The following is a 19,865-nucleotide window of genomic DNA, read 5'->3' as shown; positions in this document are numbered from 1 at the left end:
CAGCCCAGCTGCCTCTGCAGCAGCTCACGGAGCTGGATGAGAAGTACCACGACAGGGAAAAAAAACCCCAAAAGGACAAATTTCTGGCCAGATCAACTTGTTAAACCACAGTATCTCTCTAGAGCAATGTCAGAGGCAGAACCTCAGGGCTGCAGCCTCAGAACCCCCACATTTGTTGGAGCTGTCGGTGCCACCACAGACAGTGGCAGACATCAACTGGCCCACCCATCATCCCACCCAGCCACCCCTCCCAGTTCCCATTATGGAAAGCCTCTTGGCTGCACAATCCTATAACCATATTCCCTTCCCCAGTAGAATATTCCACTCTCTGTGAAATATTTATACTTTAAAATATTAATTCTCCAATTAAAAAAGCCAACAATCTGCAAACATGAAAGCTTTGGCTTGTTTGCTTTGCTGGTTAAATCGAGGTATAGAAGATACACAGAAGCAATAAATAGTAACTAGTCTGACTTGGAATTTTCATATCCCTCTGTATTTTGACAAAAGAGTCATTTATTTCTTTGCTGCTTCATTTGGTTCAGAAAACACATCCCATTAAAAACACCCCTTCTCCCAGCCCCAAGTGTAAAACCAGAGATATGCCAATATCTAAAAATACCAAAACCAGAAATAACTGCAGGACAAACCCAGCATTTAGTTTGATGGATTTAAGAGATAAATAAAAAAAAAAGATTAGAGTTAACTAATCCATCCCAATGAAGACATTTCCAAACTGCTCCCAGGCTGCAAGAACCTGCCCAAGGAGCTCTCAGCAATCACCTTCCCCAGCACGAGCTGGCAGCTCCAGAGGAGCAGCATCAGCAGGTTCTGGAACAGGGAATGCTCAGGCCTTTCTGCACCACCTTGGCTGAACAAAGGAGCTCCCAGAGCATCTCCTGCACAGCCACCACCCCCCACAGCGGTCCTGCCTGGCTGGGATGCTGCTCTGGGGAACAGCAGGAATGCCCCTGCAGCTTTGGGACAATGGGAATTTGGGGGTTATCTGATGGATTTGTCACCTCTCTCACACTCAGGCCCTTTGGGTGGATCCCCCAAGAACCCCCAGCACACTCCCTGCTGGTCCCCACAGTGCTGGGGCTCAGGGAAAGGAGCCCCTTCCCTTGCTCAGCCTGTAGCTGCAACACAAGAGACAGTAACTCAGAGCAGCCACTGGGAAAAGGATTTACAGTCCCCCAAACCACTCTGAACATTTACTGTGATCTTGGAGAGAGGGATTCATGGCTCTCTTTAACTTACATTCTCTGGACAGTGCTGTTACCAGTGGGAAGGGCCCCAAATAAGAGCAGGCTTTGCTTTTGTCATTCCCAAACCCTTGAGCAGTTTCTGGGTTGGATGTGGATCTATCAGAATACTCATGAAAGACACCAGGAAAATCCATTCTTCATTAAAGAGGTGAAATGTTTGCTCTAACAGAGGCCATCGACCCCTCCTCCTGCTACTTATTTGCAGATTTCAGGGTTCCAACACTTTAAGCAGCCCAGGGCTGGAAAAACTTGCCTTTTCCTTTGTGAAACCTTCTCTGAGCTCTGCAACTTGTGGTCAAAAGTTATCAACAGATTAAATGCCTTCATTTCATCTGCAACTACTCCTGGTCCAAGTGAGTGTGACTCCAGCTCAGGCTGGCAGGCTCCAGAGCTGCAGGGCTGGAAACGAAGCTGGCTGGGATGGGAGCACAGCCCTGGAATGCCCAGGAAACAGCTCTGCCTCACCTCCTCACCTCAGAAGATCTGACAAGGTGATAAACAAGAGGGGAACGCTCTGGAAAAGAGGAAAATTCCATGGCTGCAGCCTAGAGCTGGGAGAGAGGGCAGTGAGCCACGGGAATGCTGGGGCTGGAAAAACAGAGCAGGGAGGAACCACCACACACTCACCCTGCTCAGGTGCTGCCCTGTAAGCACCTGGTGGTGACCTACGTGGGAAACAGAGTGCAAGGTTAAAAAGGGGGTCTGAAACAACTCAGGGCAGTTGGTTTTATGTGCTTAATCTTGAGCCTCCTCCAGCTTTGTGGTTCCAGCAAACTGCTCTGGATCATAAACAGTTTATGTTTTGGGTGCTTCCCAACCCAGCCAGGCACAGGCAGTTCTTAAATAAAAAGCACAAAATCCACACTGTTCCTGCAGACAGTGACAGGGCCCCACAGTGCTCTGCCCACCAGGACAGCACAAACAGGGCAGGGCCTCAATCTGCATTTTAATACCCCAGATTATCCAGCCTGCAAGGTAAGTTGGAAGCCAGAGAGGGGCTCTTTGTCAGGGACTGCAGTGATAGCACAAGGAGTGATGGGCACAGATTGAAAGAGGGGGAATTTAGGTTAGATATTAGGAAGAAATTGTAGAAATTGTTCCCTGTGAGGGTGGGCAGGCCCTGGCACAGGTTGCCCAGAGCAGCTGTGGCTGCTCCATCCCTGGGAGTATCCAAGGCCAGGTTGGTTGTCCCTGCCCATGGCAGGGGGTTGGAATAAGATGATCTCTAGGGCCATTCCAACCCTTTAACATTCTAGGATTTTATGATCTTATCAGGATTCAGTACATTCCATCTCAAAGCCATGGCAGGTTAGAACACAGCTGGGAGAGGTAAACGCTGTCCATGTCCAAAACAGGCTCCTGTTTCCCCCTAAAACCCAAGATCTAAGATGACCCAGAGCTTCATCTCATTTACAAAATTCCCCGTGTCTCTTCATTTTCAACAGAAAACCTACAAGAAAATATGGGTTTGACATGAAAATACAAAGTTATAACCAGCAAACCTCAGAAATAACAGCCACCTTCAGTCAGTCTGAACCAGTTTCACCTGCTGCTAACACAGTTTTTCTCCAACATCTTATCAATAAATAAAACCAAGGCCAGGTTGGACGGGGTTTGGAGCAGCCTGGGCTAGTGGAAGGTGTCCCTGCCCATGGCAGGGGGTTGGAACAAGATGAGCTTTAAGGTCCCTTCCCACCCAAACCAGTCTGGGATTCCATGATAAATAAACTCACCCACTGGAGTCACCATTTAAAGCAACCTTCCCACAACTTGGGTTAACTATGAAAACAAGTTTTTGTTTGTATGAAATGTTGAAAGCTTAGAATTTCTCCTGGCCCAGAGCCCCACCACTGTGAAGTGCAGGCAGGAGCAGGAGTGACAGGTTTGTAGTTAGTTTAGAGAAGGATTACCTCTGTCCCTCAGTTCCACTGCCACCTGACAGCATGTGAGAGAGAGAGAGAATCACACAAGAGAGAAACACATTCGTTGAGAGTTGGAAAGGAAACAGGTTCCAGCACATAAAAAGAGAAGGTAAAACAAAGCTAAACACAGGTGGACACACTGAAACAACATCCCTGTGCTGGCAGGGGGAGTGGGGGTTGAGCACAGCTCAGTCGGGCGGGCAGAGGGAGCAGCTTCCCCAGGGCCCGTTCTGTGGCACAGACACGACATGCAGGTGGGTCCACCTTCCCTGGGTGCTGCTGGGCTCTCACTGCACCATCCCCAGTGCTCACCATGGCCCACTGGCGGGCTTTGATCCTCATCTGGTTGTAGCTGCGCTCCTCGGCGTACAGGGCGCTCATGAAGGCGCCGATGGACGTCCCTCCGATCATGTCCACGGGGATTCCAGCCTCGATCAGCGCCCTGATAACACCCACCTGGGAGCAGCCCCTGTGCCAAGGGAGGAAAGGACAAAGCCATTATCAGACAAGCAGCCACTGAAAGGATTCAAGACATGAATGGTTCCTCTAAGGAATCGGAGCTGGTGCCAGCTGAGCTGCCAATCCCTCCCCAAACAGTGCCAGGAACAGACACTGTGAAGGCAGGAATCTTCAAACAGGCTCCTTGAGGAGCTGAGGGAGCACAGCCACACAGCCTGGCTTGGGTATGAAAGGCAGTGAGATGAAACAGCCAAGAAAGAATCAAGCCAGGACAGGAGAGGGGAAAGTCACCGTAGCTTTGAGTGAGCAAAATCTACCAAAGCAGTCAGGAACGGCTGGATTTCAGAGCTCTTTCCATGAATTTCTTTTCCAGTGGTTCTTCTCAGAAAGTCAGCCAGCCTGGGATCATGGGAGGGGGCACTGCATGGATTGATAACCAACTTGAAGTTGAAAACAAGAGCGAGATGAAGAGCCATGAGAGGGCAGAGGTTTACTCTGCACACAGACCCAGGAGAGGGGCAGATGAGGAGGCAATGATTGAGGATTATACAAAATCCTTCAGGAGAGTTAATGCATTCCTTGATTGCAAAAAGTGCAGAAGCAACTCAGAGCAATGATGGAATCAAGTGATAAACAACAGATGACCCTCAGTGCTGATGGGACAAGAGGAAAACAGAAGCAGCAATGCCCCTACAGCAACAAGCCCTTAATCTAGCCCTGCTCACACTGGGAACCACTGGGAATATTCTCTGGAAAACATTTACCTACTGTTCAGTGCAAATTCAAGTGGCAAGTCAAAGTGGCCAGAATAAAACAGAAAGCATAAGAACATACACCCAGGATGGACCAGCATTTGGAAAACTGCAAGCTCAGACTTCTCACCCAAAAATGAAGGAGCAGAACTAGAAAATGACAGAGAGAAGCACAAAAGATGACCAGGATATGGGAAAGACTTCACATAAGAACAAACTAAACTTAAATCACTGACTAGAGAGGACCCTGACTGATGGGAGGCATGCAGGGCCAGCAATGATATCACCAGGCAGAGATTTTAATGCAAAGGAAAGAATTCACAGACAGGTGTATGTAAAGCACAAATTGGGGAAACCACTGCTACCACATGCTGAAGAGGTCAAATCACAAATGGATGTAAATGTGGAAAGGATGAATCAAAGGTGCAGGCTGTCAGTGGCTACTAAACATGACAAATGGGAGGTGCAAGCTGGTGTTCAGGAGGCTCAGAAGCTGCTAATTGCTGCAAATATTCCTTTCTGAAGCAATCACTGCTATCCTTCATCAAAAATGAGAGAGCAGAGGTGGAACGTTTGATCTGATCCCATAAACACCTGATCAAATCTGATTTTCTAACCCATAATAGGAGAGGGATCCCAGTCCATCCTACAGAACCACCACAGAAACAGAGGAACTGGCAGCAGAGACTGACTGCCTTCAGAGCAGCCCAAAATTACAGCCTCTGCTTTCAAATGCTTTGTCCAAAGAGCACAAAGCATTTGGATTAGTTCACCCCACCTGGCTGGATGCTGTGCAATCTAAGCCATACAGCAGTAAAAACCTTCCTTTTCCCGTTTTCATCCCATTTTTCTGTCCCTGGCTCGCTCTATTTCCATCCTCCTTCCCCCCTTGCTGTTTACATCCTATAAATACTTGCTGACAGCTGCCAAGTCCACCATAGGTGTCATTTGGCCAAGTTATGCTGAACACATTCTTTCCATCCAAATAAATCCCCTCCAGCTGCTGAAACGCTCTGGGACAGGTTTGTGGTTATCCTGGTGTAAATGACCTCAATGACAGGCCCGAGCTGCTGAAATCCAAGAGCAGAAAACGGCTCATTTCCCTTCCCTCTCCAAATTTTCCTTCCCCTCTTCTCCTACTGCTTGTTCTTATCAGATGCCCTGAGTTAATAGAATTATGTTTCCATCCTGCCATTGTTTTTAGGCTTCCAGAGTGCAGCTATTTTTGCACTCTGCTGCTCTTGCCTGGCGATTCCTGCTGCCTCAGCCCCCGTGTTCCACCAAGGAACAGACCTCACCCCACCAACCTGCTCCCTGGATAGCCTACATCATGTGGGATTTTTAAGACATGTTAAATACCTTCAAGTATTTCCTGCCTGGAGGAGAATTTTGAACTGGCCAGGACCAGCTCCAGACTGGATTCTCTCCCTTTAACTGGTTCTCCTAATTCACATGTCCATAAAATAACAGGGATCTGATGTGATCACTCTGGGTTTGTTCCTACTTTGCTGCATTTGAACGCATAACAAAAAGATCATTATTCCTGGTATTGGCAAGCCAGCCCCTCCATGCTGTGCATCCACAGAGTCCCTGCCAACATCCACTAAACGTGTGACAGCCCCAGATCTCCAGCAGGCACCTCGACCCCAAAGCACCCACCTGCAGGATGGGGAATCAAAGGACTTTTCCTGCTTGTAAAGGGACCTCCAATAAGCTGCCAGACTAAATTATGTTTCATTTATACACAACCACAACGCTGATTGTTCCAGCTCCAGCACCCTGAGCAGGAGCATTTGTGAGGGGAATGTGTTTGTGCAAACAAAATCCTGAAGAAAGGCAAACATGCCTCAGTCCCCCCATTTCTCCATGCACCACCTGGCCTCCTGAAAGATATAAATGAGGGGTTTTTTCCCCCTCCTCCCTACAGCTTGAGGCCATCATTACCCCAGCAACATGAAAACTTCTCAACAGCTCCCCACGGTCGGTTCTCTCTTGGCCACCTCTCTGCAGCTCCACAAACACGGGCAGGCTGCCAAGGAGCCGAGTGCCATTCCAGGGACACACATCCCGCTCCCTGCCAGAGGCTGCAGCATCCCAGGGAGCTGGGCTGGGCAGCTCCCAGGCTGCAACCCAGGAGGAAAACAAACTGAAGCCGGGAGCGAGATCTGTGTTAACAGCCAGAGTACCAGGGAAGAAAAAAAAAAAAAAAACACAACAGGGATCGTGCACTCCTTGTAATACCAGACCCCATCTCACAGGGGACTTGTCCTGGTTTAGGGCAACACGGGAAAGTACAAGAGGAGCACGAAGGGAGATCCCTCGTGCCAGTGCTGAACACACACAGCAGTGCCAGGAGGGGACAGGGAAAACCTCCAGTTTACCTGGATGACAGGGAGCTGATTGTCACTCCCTCCAGATGGAAAGAGGAACAGGAGAGTCCTGTTAGATTGGAGGAAGGAGCGTCCCAGAGAGGGGATGCACACACTGTGTGTCACTGGAGCTGCACACACAGCTGTCCTTCACCTCAGTGCTGCCTGGAGGTGCAGCTGGATGGAGCATCTCCCCTGCCAGGGTTAATGCCTGTCCCAGGACAGTGACAAGGACTCCTGGCACCGAGGACACAACCCACAAGACAGTCCCCTGATCATTTGCACCAGAACCCAAAGATTTGCCCAAGGAGTGCAGTCTAAACATTAACAGGAACTCTTTCCCACCGTGTGTCACTCCCCAGGACTGATCCATTAGTGCCCTTTGCAGAGAGAGCAGAACTGGCACCAACCAGGGTGAGGAGGAGCTGGAAATCAGAGCCAGGCTCTGTTCTCACCCTGCCACTGCCCCAGCCTGACCCTGAGCAAGGCAAGGCATGGGCTGCTCTGGGCATCAGCTGCCCCAGGAGCTGCTCACTGCACTGCCCTCCAACTTGTGCTCAGTACACTCCAAAAGCCTCCCAAAGCAGTGCTGTACTTGCTAAATTCCAAGCACCATTCTTTCTTTACTGCTAATGGTCACAAAGAAAAGACCAGGGAAGCAGGGAGGGGAGCTGTGGGGTTGGAGACCTGCTTCCCTAAATACCACAGCACACAGAGAGAGCTCAGCAGAAGGACTTGCAGCAAAATTCCTGCTCCTGAAATGAGCCCCTGCTTTCATCTCCTGGGGAAGTGCCTCTGGCATGTGACTGCAACGCAGGAGGGCCAGAGCACAACTGATAAAAGAAAAACCCTCCTGCCAGACGTGCATGTGTCAGCTCTGCACGTGCCTGCAGAGCTGGGATTAGATCCGGCTCAGGCTCAGGGAAGGAGGGAGCAAATGCACAGGGCACTCCAGATTCAAGTGCCTGCCAGCAGGAATGCAGGCTGTCCTCCCTGCTCAGGGCAGGGCAAAACACCATCAGTACAAAACCAGAGCCTCTGCACCGATATTTGTCCCACAGCCACGTTTAACACATCCATGGGATGTTGACAGGATAACCACGACCCTGGGAACAGCCAGAGGGGACACTTGTTCTTCAGAGTGAGAGAGCAGCAGGGCTGCAGCTCAACCCCTCCCAGAGTCCACTTCAGCTTCAGAAAGGAAGGGAAAACCCAGCTCAGCCATTCAGCCTCACCAGCACCCATCTCTCCTCCTAATTGACTCAGCAGGATGAAGGAGAGCTCCTGAAGGCTCTGAAGAGATGCCATTTCCTTTGGTTAGAAAAGGATTAAGATCATGGTTGCTGCAGAGCTCTGCTGTGTCTCCTACCAAAGCCCCCCTGGAGTGGACACACAGCTTCCTGCCCCTCCTTCTTTTTGCAGTTACCTGCCAAAGAAGGGGGAAAAATGGAGGAATTGTTGAGGGGACTTTATTAAGCTCCACCAGAGCCCAACAAACCTGAATGGAAAGTGCCCTGGGCTGGGCAGTGCTGAGGCACCTCAGTCCTGGGGTGCGTTTTGGGCCCATCATGACAAGAAAGACACGGAGGGGCTGGAGCGTGTGCAGGGAAGGGAACGGAGCTGGAGCAGCAGGAGCTGGGGGGGCTCAGCCTGGAGAAAAGGAGGCTCAGGGGGGACCTTCTGGCTCTGCAACTCCCTGACAGGAGGGGGGAGCCGGGGGTTGTCGGGCTCTGCTCCCAGGGAACAGGGACAGGAGGAGAGGGAACGGCCTCAAACTGAGCCAGGGGAGGGTCAGGTTGGACATCAGGGAAAATTTCTTCATGGAAAGGGTGGTCAGGCCTGGCACAGCTGCCCAGGGCAGTGGTGGAATCACCATCCCTGAGGGGATTTAAAAGACATGTGGATGTGGCACCTGGGGACATGGCTTAGTGGTGGCCTTGGCAGTGCTGGGGAACAGCTGGGCTCGATGATCTTGCAGGTCTTTTCCAACCTTAACAATCCTATAATTCTATGCATGAATACATACATCCTATGTCCATTTTAGAGATGTGCAAAAGTGGTGTATTGGGCAACCATTGCCCCAGTTCTGCTTTGAAAACACCAAGAAAACTGAAGGTGACTGAACTTCCAGCCCTTGGCACTGTCAGCACATCCCAAAAACCACAAGGGCTCACTGGCACTTCCCAGACCAGGATCCCAACACTGGAGCTGGTGACTGAGTGGGCAGGTCTCAGAGTAACAGGAACAGCTATGAGCACTACAGAACCATCATCTGATTAATACACTGTGGGGTGCTGGTTGGAGATGCTGCTCAGAGCGGTCGGTGCAGGGGCTCGTTGTACTGGGGAAAAGGTAAGCTGGATATTATTTGTATGAAGGGCTATGGTATGGAGAGTGGCACCAGGAGAGGTGAGATAAGAAGAAACCTCATCTTTGTATAAGCAGCAGCATTTTTTGGTGTGTTCTGTGGCTGTTCCTGGCACTGAGCTCCTCAGTAGCAAGTCTGCAACAAGTTAGACTATCATCTCCAACTGGCACCCTCAAACTTTTGCAGCTGCATCGAGACGTGCAAACATCACTTGGAAACCTAATCCTGGTTGTGTCTTCCCAATAACACCGTTTCCCAGATTTCCTGGCCACAAAACTTCCCAGCATCCCAAATTTGCCAGAATAATTGCAGTGATTACCTGCCAGCCCCAAAGGAGAACAGAAACCAGAGCCCTGCATTTCTGCCCCTGCAGAACCACACGAGCACTTACAAGGAAGCTCCCAATCTTGACAACGTTAATTGACTGATTAACTAAGCACCATTTCTAAGCTAAAGAGTGCGAATAATCCCACATTAATGGGTTCTCATCCTAACATCCATCTACTAGCAGGATCTTTCCTGGCCAGCTGGGAAAAAGCTTTCTCTCTTCCACTGCCCACAGCTATTGATCCAGAGCCCTGAGTTCTTCCTGTCTCCCCCTCCATTAACAACAATCTCATTCCATCCTCCCACTTAGCTTTGCCCTCGCATTCCCACCACCTCCTTAAGCCATTTCCCTTTGGCCTTGCCATGCTGTGGAGATCACACACCAACCTCGTGCCAGGCAGGCACATTCAGCAGGAAAAGCATCTCCTATTTATCACAGCCCCAGGGAAACCACCTTCCTGCAAGAAAATCCAAATACAGTGTCCTTTTATGGCCCTGATCTTGTTTCTGCTTTATACACTAACCTCAGAACAAGCTTTAAACAAAGAGATTTGTGCCTGACACAGAAATAAATGAGCAAAACTTGCTCGGTCCTTCCAGGTCTATCAGCCCAGGAGTGAAGGGGTATGTAAGGCATTGGAAGGGAGAAAAAAAAAAACCAAAACAACACAAAATGAAGCAAAATTACAGAAAATGCACCAGGGTTTTTGCTTTTTTTGATCCCAGTTGCCACGCTCTGGGAGGGGCACAGGAGGAGGGAAGGGGTTGAATGACAAACTGCACCCACTTGGGGATGTCACATAAAATCCTCTCTCTTACTCCGAGCCAAGAAAGGATTCAGTTATCTGCAAAGAAAGATAATTTCTGTGGAAAACAAATATATCCTCCTTTCCCCACCCCTTTGAGACTGATTTATGAAAAGCCTTGCACGAACCCATTTCGAGCACAACGTCTGGAAGCTGAAGAAATAAGACCAAAGCACTCCAGGGAATGTAAGTGTGAATTTCCTTAGAACTTCTCCAATCTCCTGTTCCTTAACAGGAATGCTCACTGCCCAGGCAGGGTTGGACAGAGACTCCCCAAAAATCACAGCAGTGCAAGAGCCACAGTCCTGAAAGCACATGGATTGCCAACAGAGCACCGCAATTGCTCCATGGAAAGTGTTCCCTCCACCAGGGAACACAGCACATGTTTTTTCAGCTGATAAAAAACGAAGTGCAGAACCAGCAACAAGAGCTGCCCCACAACTCCACCACCTTGTTTTAAATTTCATCTGTTTATCCAAGAACTGCTGTGAATAAATGAGTATGGTGAGTTGAAGACTTGAGATCAGGGCAGGAGAGTCCAAATAAACCACTTGCAATTAATTTTTTTAAGCCATAACTTCGAAGGAGGTGACTCCCAAGCTCCTGCTGCTCACAGGGTTCAACAGAAGCCACAAAAACCTTCAACCTCTGTGGCAGATGGCAGCAAATGAGCAGTTACACAGGTGCTGCAGATGGGAAAAAGAAAAACCAGATCATTAAGCATTAGGTGGGTGCCAGGCCATGTGAACGTGGCTTTTCTGTGCACGTGATGACCCAACTGTTACACAGCTTGCTGAACAATCAGCACTCAGGGCTGGCAGCAGCCACACACCTGCTCTGCCTTCAGCACAGCTCACCTGGAGGAGAAGAAACTTTGCAGGGCAGCAAAACACGAGCGGGACGGTCCATCCCTCCGGGGACCAAAGCAGAGCCTCTCAGGAGCAATGAGGCTGCAGCCTCTCCCCCAGCATCTGCAAAGAGACAGCCTGGAGCCCTCCCAGGAGCTCCCAGCCGTGTCTCAGGAGGTTTGCTCAGCAGCAGCAAATGCTCAGAACTCACTGATTTATTTTTAGGAGTTTATTCAAACAATGTACTCTAGGGCTGACCTGGATAAGGTTCAAAGTAGGTGTCCAAACATAAGTTATTCAGATTAGGTATCCAAGCATCCAGCTATCATCATTTTTTTCCAAGGAAGATCCCACCTTCCTTACCTTTCTCCTTCAGCCTCTACAAAACAGCAGCAAAACACCAAGTCAAAGGTGTCTTTTCATCTTTAGGATAAAGAGTTTTGATGCTTCTCAGCTATTTTACCTTCTGAATATTGCCCTGAAACCTGCTTTTTGATAGACATGGGGAACCCAGGAGTCTGAGTGCATGGCTGACTGGCATTCAGCTTTCCATCTGCTTTATCTGCACGTGGCAAGGGATGCTGTGACAGGAGCACAGACAGGCCACTTGTCCAAGCACCTACAGGAGCAATTACAGGCTCTGAAGCCACCAATCTGAGCTTCAAACCGGGGTGTCCCACAGAAAAATTCCACTCCACTGTGCACTGGGACACAAAGACTTATCTGCACACACAAAACCCATAATAAAGGTCACCAAACAGCTCCCCCTCCTCAGAAATGCTCCCAGCAAAGGCTGCAGATGATGGAGAGGGAGGGCTGGAGGCTGCAAAGGCCACCAGGATTAACCTCAGAGCTGCCAACTCCCTGCCTTTCCCAAGTCAAGAGACAAGACTGGCCTGGTGTACAAAGGGATTACTTTGAAGAATGGGAATTGGAGGAAGGATATTTCAAGTATTCAGGGGTGGTTTTTTCCATGACACAAAGCAGATTCAGCCCCTTTTGTGTCATTTTGATACTTCCCCACTGCGGAAATCCTGCTTCATCAGCTGTTACTGGGCATTGACAGGCTGCAGATGCTGCACAGCAAGCTTTATTTTTCCATTTAAAATAAAGGAAGAAGCATTTTTCAAGTTCTTTTCATATTTCAGTTCATTTCCTGGAACTTTACAGCACTGTGGGGATGAGGAATGAGATCCTTTTAGCAGCAGGTATTCTTCAAGACCTGTCTTGCTACATGAAGAGGAAAGCAGAGCCCTGATGTGCCAGCTCTACCTTGAGCAAGCACCTGGAAATGGAACAGGAATTTTATGGATGCTGCCTGACTGCACCAGGGGGAGAGAACAAAGAGACAGGAACAGCAAAAGATCCTCGCTCTTACCTCACGTAGGGAGGAACTGGGAAATGGTGTCAGCTGAGTGCAGATGGACCCAACCTGAGCCTGACTGGCTCCATCCAGGACTGCCAGACACAGGCTGGACACAGGGATCTTGGGCAGAGCCCAGCACCCCACACAACCTCCCCCAGGACAGGGCGGCAGCTCTGCCAGGTCACACATCCCCACATCCAGCCACTGACCTTCCCCTGACACCAGGAACACAAACACACCTCCCAGTCCATCAGGACACACCAGGAACCTGCTGGGTTCCACCAGAGCCCTCTCCTGCAGCATCTCTGCAGGATGGGAGGAGACACCAGAGCTGGCACTGCACAGAGCCAGCTGGGGAGTGCAGGGTTTGCTTGTGGGGGGGGTCCCTCCTGCCCAGAACAGGCAAAGATACCCTAAAATCTCAGCAGCCCTTGTAAAAAAACCTTGGCCACGTCTTGCCACTGCACCCAGACAGACAAACAGGGTTAGCAGCAGCCTGGACACTCCTCTGTGTGCTGGGAGAAAGAATTAACTCCATCAGATTACCTGCATGGCAGGATTCAAGCAAATTCCCCAGACCCATGAGATGGGAGCACAAGTCCATTTACATTTGGAAATAACAATGCCCTCTTAAAACCCCAAACAATTCCTCCTGATAAAGGTTTATCCTTCTCTTCTACCCAAGTGCTTCAGAGCAATCTCTAAAGGGTGACCTTGCCCAGCTGCCAAACACTTTGGTTTACACAAGGAGGACACAGTTGTAAAAGTTTGAGCCATTTCCTCAAGCTCATGTGACGTCAGGAGCTGAATTCCAGTGAAATTAAATCCTGCCTGCCCCTTCCTCTCTCCAGGGATTTCACCCTCCACAGCTGCCAGTGACTCGTGGCACTCTGAGCACCTCAGAGAGGCTGGTGTTGCTCTTCCAGAACTCTCCTAGCCAAGGTCAGAATGAAGAACAAGGGTTTTAGCAAGGATTTTGTTTCACAATTTCCTTCAGAGCAAGCGTTTTCTCAGACTGTGTTTTTTGAACACTTTAAAAAAAAAAAAAAAAACAGGATCTAATTTTTACCCATTTCAAGCTCTCAGCCCTCTGTTCCCCCTGAGTTTAAAGCCCTGTGAGACAAACCAAACAAATATCTGTACCCCATTATAAGCCACTGAAAAAAAATATCTTGCAATCAATAATCAATTTACAAACATGGTGCAGTCCTGAAGCTCACTGCATGATCTGGAATGATTTCAAAGCCAAGTGCATTTCTGTTGACACACAGGGACACCTCTGGCATGGCAGAAGCAGTTGGCAAACTGCATTTTTTTTTTTTTTTTAATAATTCCTTTGAGAGAGGGCTTGAAAGCAAAGACTGAGAAAGGAAATAAAGAGCAGATGTAAAGAGGACAAGTAGGTATGAGAGTGGAGCAAAAAGTGGGCAAAGAAACTGGGAAATCTTAGGGCTTGGATGTGTTAGAAAGGGAAAAGAGAAAGACTGACAGACAAGCGGGAAAAGAAAAAGGGGAAATAGGTTGTATATGGTCTAGATAGGAATGGAAGTGTGGAGAAACATTATTTATATATAAATATATATATATGTACATATATATATATATATCCCTCAGGCCCTGGGGTGACCATGGACTGAGTCTGAGCGGGGGAAGTTCTGAACCCGGCAAAGGAGCTGAGAAACATTTACTGTGTTCCAGCATGTGAGGAACATCAAGAGGCCAGGAAATTCCCATGGGGTTTCCTTTCATCCCTTCTGTAATCTCTATATTGAGGATGTTGAGGATGCCCAGAGGGAATGACACTGCTCTGTTCTTCCTGGCAGTGTTCTCCGAGGCTGCCCCTGGAGGCACCTTCTGAATTCAGGCAGCGCATTCCTGCCCTCTGTCCCCCCACTCTCCTGCCAGCACAAGGTGTGGGTCGTGCTTGTGGTCACATTTAATGGTTTAAAAAAGCATCTCCCCCCTCACATTTCCAGGTCCCACCCTGTATTTGAAGTCCAGTAACTGATCTTACAGTTATGATCTCCACTGCAAGTCCTGCAGCTCCGCAGTGGCACTTTTAAGACAACGTCCACTCACACAATTCTCCCACTGACAAGGTAAAAAGCCTCCTGTCATTAGTCACCTGTCACAGTTAAGGAATAAAAATTAATCTTCCTTAACTGCTGGAACTGAATCTGAAGCACCTGCACCATAAAACTTCCCTCGGTCTCCCCAGGAGATTCAGTTATTGCCGAGACTGAACCACCAGGGTTTCATAAGCACCACACTGCTCTCACCTGCTCTGCTCACTCTGCAGCTCCAGCCTGGACAGTGAGTTATCTGAACCACGGGAGCAAACTGTCCACCCCAAGGACAGCACTTTGTCACTGGAGCAGCGTTTCCACCTCAAATTTCAGCTTTTTATTCCTCAGGTGTTGCACTGCACGCTGAAAGCTGGGCTATGACATGTCAACCCCACCACTGCACCCTCCACCCCAGGGGGGCCAAACCTTAGTCCTGATCCAGGAGTTGTCACTTTTATCAGGCCCTAGAAGGTCCACTAAGCCTAAGACATTTTCTGTGCAGTCTTCCCTATTTCCTTTCCCTGTGCTTTTCTCTGCTTCTGTGGATCACGGAGCAAAAGATGACAGTCCAGAAGGGATCTCAGCTCCCAGAGCTCCTCTGGAAACCACACCTTCCCCTGCTGACCTTGGTCTTTGTGGAACTAAAAACAGCCCCCAAAAGCAGAGGTGTTCTTTCTACCACCCCTCCCTTGCAGCACGTTGCCCCAGTAAGTCCCACTGTTGCATTTACCGCGTTGTGCTGCCGAGTATTTAAATGCTCATTAATTTTGGCAGCTTGGCAACTTTTCCCTTAATGAATTTGAGCAAGGGAAAGAACACAGTGACTTCATGGCTTCTCTCAGGAAAAAAAAGCTGATGAGAATTTCATATGAGGTGAAAGAGGAATTTCTGTTGCCTGCAGTGACCTTCTCACCAAACACCGAAGACCTGCCCTGTGCGGTGCAGAAGTGAAAGTTTCTCGGAGTTAAGATGGCAAAATCCAATTAATTAGGAAGCACTGAGCAGCTCCCTGACAGGATAACCACCAAACCTCATCTGTTCAATTATCATGAGAAAAGGACACAATTAAGAATGAGCTGCTCCCAGCCAGGATGGGACCATCGAGGGCTTTTTGTGTTTTAAGGCTCCTCTCCGAGTTAAAATAACAAACCAAACAGAAAACCAAAAATCGACCCCCAAAACTTACCAGCATCTTTATTGATCTTTTCTGACTCCTCACAGGAGCATACTGCAAATCCAGCTTCTGCATCATGCCAGCTCTGATACCACTTAATTGCCAGGGGTGTAATTAAAACGCTGCGTCACCAGCCGTGAGCAGCAGCAACATGTCCCTGTGCCTGCTAAAGGCAGCCAGGAGCTCCCCAGACAACCTGAAAAGACCCTAAAGGAGGGACAGAATATCTCACAGCACAGCACTTACTTGCCTTAAAGTGTTTTACACAGATAGAGCAGGTCATCAATCCCCAAACTCCATTCCTTTTTTAGCAAGATGGAGCAGGGAAGCACCAGAGGGTTTGTTGGTGTGCAGGAGCTCCTCCACCTCCCAGCCAGACTTGCATGCTCAGAAAAGGAACATGAGCTTCTAAAAGCTCTCAAAATGCCTGTTTCAAGTTTCCCTTGATGTCATGTTGGGAGCTTTTCGTCACTTCTTTTCCACCAGGATTGCTCGGGGACACAAAGGGCACAGCTGGGAAACCTCCCAAAGTGCTGCCACGCTTGACCCAGCCTGCCAAAAAAAGTCCTGGTACCTCACTGGGAGATGCACATGTGTATCCACCACGTCCTGAGGTGGCTGTGGGCATGTTCTACCTGCTCCTTGCCAGACCCACCACATAGGACAGCCTGATCTGGCAGCCCTTGGCCCCTTCCAGGCACAGAGGGCAGTTCTTCCCGACCTGACTACGCCAGGGATTGCTCAGAAGCTGCAAGGCTTTGTCCCAGTGCAGACACAGGACAACCAAATTCGCTCTTTGCGCCTTCTGGAAGAACAGATCAGTGTCTGGTGGCAGAGAAGGCAAGACTGATAAGCAGGTTTTTACCCCAAGTCGCCTGAATGAGCTGGAGCTGCAGCCAAACACATCTCAGACACAGCACCAGTAAAGCCTCCCTGGTTTATTCCCTGTGCACTCAGGGCTCTTGGAGCAAACACAGAGTGCAAATGTGGTCTCCTGAGAGCAGAACAACTGAGATCTGCAGGTCTCTTCCAGCCTTTTCATCACTGGGTAAAGCCATCAAATGGGAAGATAAAGCCAGGCTTTAAGGAGCACAGAGACCCAAGTCAGGCTGTAAATGAGGTGGTAGCTGGGTCTTCTCTAAAAGCCTGGAGTGTGAGCACCCTGCACGTGGCACAGGCTGCAGGAGCACAGACAGGGCAAAAAGAGTGCCCATCAGACACAGAGATCTCCACAACAGAGATCTCCACAGCTTCTCCTCCACTGCTGCTTTTATCCTCCCCTTTCAGAGGGCCAGAGCTGGAAACAAAGAACAAAGAGCAGAAAGAACAAGTTGCTGAGACAGGCCCAAATGAAAAGGTCTGAGCCACATCCGTAGTGTCAGCAAGAAAGCTGTGTGGAAAAAAACCCAACTACTTGACATATCGAGTGCTGAGGTGAGATAATGAGTCTGGGGAGAAAGCTAAAGGGAAAAAAGGAGAAATGAAAAGATGCCCTGATGAAATTATTTACAAACATCCTTCAACAGCAGCTCCTCAGGGAAGGGTTTAAATGCTCTGCCTGAAGGAAAGGGTAGGGGAGAGAAGGGAAGGGAAGGCATGGCAGGTAAAGGCCTCTGGCAGCACTTGAATCCCTCCCCAGCACGAACAGCTGACTGTTAGTGGAGACAGAGCATCCAAAAAAGACAAGTAATTCCTTATCCCAACAGCCCTTCCCTTCTCAATAAGCACATCTCGTGCACACCATGGACTTGTATCACGTGCTTTACTGCAAACACAGCCTCCTACGAACACCCAACCTGGGGCAGCTCCAGTGCTTTGGATTTTCCCGTTATTCCTACATGGAATAGGCACCACATTCAGTCCTGGAATAACGACATTTTCATCAACAAAGCTTGTGATCCCAGTTCTGCTGAAATCAGGCCCAGGGTGGGATTTCTGGGCTGTCCTGTGCAGGGTCCCTCCCAGCTCAGGACATTCTGTGGTTCTGAAACAGCACAACCCAATTTTGTTTTTTCCCCCAAGCCCGAGGGATTCCCAGATACTTCTGTACTAATTATTTACTTCCTATAAATTGCAGTTTTCAGAAGTTAGTTTTTTAGCTCAGACAACCACAGCAAAGCAAAGTGGGCTGTTGTGTGGGAGGGCTAAAGGTCAGGGCAATTATTTATGGGAGGGTTTCTGCCTTTGTTGCAGGGCTTGATGCGTCATTATTTTTGCAACTACTTTTCAAAGATATTATTTTTCTGAACACAAATCCCCTTTCCTTCCCTCAAACTCCACGATGCTTCTAACTGAAATTAAGTTAGTGCTTAACAAAAGCAAAACACTGTAATTTTTGAACTGTATCACTTCAAGTTGTTTTATTTTTATGCTCACAAGAGAAAGGAAACCTTTAGTTCCTCTGAGCCTTTTGTCATGACAAACCACAACGATAATTACTGGGAAGCTGATGTTGGTAAAACCCCCCAGCCCAACTGTCACTGGGAAGCCAGACAAACATTCCCAAATTAACAAGGAAATAATTGAGATCACTGGAGTCCCAGAGCACAATTCCTTGAACAAATACCCACCAGCCAGCCCCTGTCAGTACTTCCTCTCTCTGGTGGTGTGGCCAGCATGACTCATGCTCTGAGAACAAGGTGGGAGGTTACTGCATGTAATTATTATCCAAAGGCCACACTGACTATGAACAGTCTGTGCAGCAACCCATGAAGATGCTTTTAGTTAGAACAGGCTTTAATCACAGGATGATTTTAAGTACCTGTTGCCTAATCTCTTGAAGTTCTCTTGTTAATAGAAATGGGGACTCTAAGAACTCACTTTGCCCTTCCAAAGGCAGATTTTACAGAGTTCAGAGTAATTTTATCCTTTCCCCACTATTCTCATTTTGGAAACAATCTTTTAAGAAAACCAAGCCTTTTATCTAACCACAGTTTAGGTGATGATTCAACAACAAAAACAGCATTCTGTGCCTTTGCATGGAAAACACAATGCTCACACCACCCATGTGCCAGCCTGAACCCCCTGAACAAGCACTTCAGGCCACAGAGCTTCAGAGAAAGAAGAAACATCTTATTTATCCTCTCTGCCATTTCATCCTCTCCAAGCCCCTCGCATTGCACAGCTGCAGAAACGAGCAGATTGATGGCACATGTCACGTTGCTGAAGGGGTGATGTGCAAACCAGAGCCCCCAAAGCCAACACAGCAGCAGCTTTGCAGAGAAGGACAACAACAGGACCAACACAGGCTCAGTGATCCTGCTCTTCCTTACCTGGGATCCTGCACACCCGCAGGTGGGAGCTTGTAAATCAAGTAGCAGAACAAAAGAAGTAAATAGTTTGGCAATAATTACAGCTTTTACAGTAAATTACAGTGTTTACAGAGGGAGGGAAGGGAAGGAGCACAGATGTGCTGCCAGCAGTACAGGAGTGCAGGTATTCAGCATGACACAGGCTGGGGAGAGGCAGAGATATCAGCTGGTAACAAAGAACAAGCCACAAGTGCTTTCTATCAGTTGATAAGAAGCCTCCTGAGAAGCTCAAATTAAACAGAGGCTCCCCTGCTCTGCTCTGCTTCCTGTCTCCACAGGGCAGAGCCTGCCTGGGAAACGAAATCCTGAAATCAGCTCAGGTGAGGCACTGAAAGGGAGCGGGAAGAAGGCACCTGTGCAGGCACTCAAGGAACCAGCCAAACAGTGGCTGTCTCAGCACCAAGTGACTAATCAGGACAAGCTGCCACAAAGGAGCTCCAAACTCCACGTTCCCCCAAAGCACGCGCTGGCCCCAAGACAGAAACGTGATATTTCCGTGGACTTAAACAGACAGACTGTGTGCGAGTTCTGGGTTTTATTTTTGAGAGCTGTGTTTCAAAGCACTCTCTTTTAAAGCAGGGCTTCAAGCACGCAGCGATGGAGACAACGAAGACAAAGGGCGGCTCAATTCTGTCTCGACATAAAACTCTCAAAGTAAAAGGAGATTCCAAAGGAAAATGCCAGCAATGATTTATTTCTAAAGCTCACTGGGGATTCAGGTGGAATTCTAATGGAGTGTTCAGCACACACCATGTCCTTGTGCCTGCAAAAACACGCTCTTTCTGCAAGGTAAGGCTGTCAAAGTGTGGGTACCTGAGGGCTTGGGGGA

The 19,865-nt window shown here is 48.8% G+C and overlaps 1 protein-coding gene across 1 annotated transcript in view; it reads right to left on the bottom strand.

Annotated features, from left to right (window-relative positions):
- LOC114069735 (patatin-like phospholipase domain-containing protein 7) overlaps positions 1-19,865 on the bottom strand; it is a 71,116-nt gene that overhangs the window by 34,758 nt on the left and 16,493 nt on the right. Inside the window, exon 7 of the mRNA XM_027906738.1 lies at positions 3,503-3,659. Coding sequence (XP_027762539.1) covers positions 3,503-3,659 — 157 coding nt within the window. The remainder of the gene's footprint in view (positions 1-3,502; positions 3,660-19,865) is intronic.

Source organism: Empidonax traillii, unplaced genomic scaffold (assembly GCF_003031625.1).
Source record: "Empidonax traillii isolate 1590-97213 ecotype Southwest subspecies unplaced genomic scaffold, ASM303162v1 scaffold1350:size273897, whole genome shotgun sequence".
Lineage (NCBI taxonomy): Eukaryota > Metazoa > Chordata > Aves > Passeriformes > Tyrannidae > Empidonax > Empidonax traillii.
This window is presented reverse-complemented; position numbering and strand designations above follow the sequence as displayed.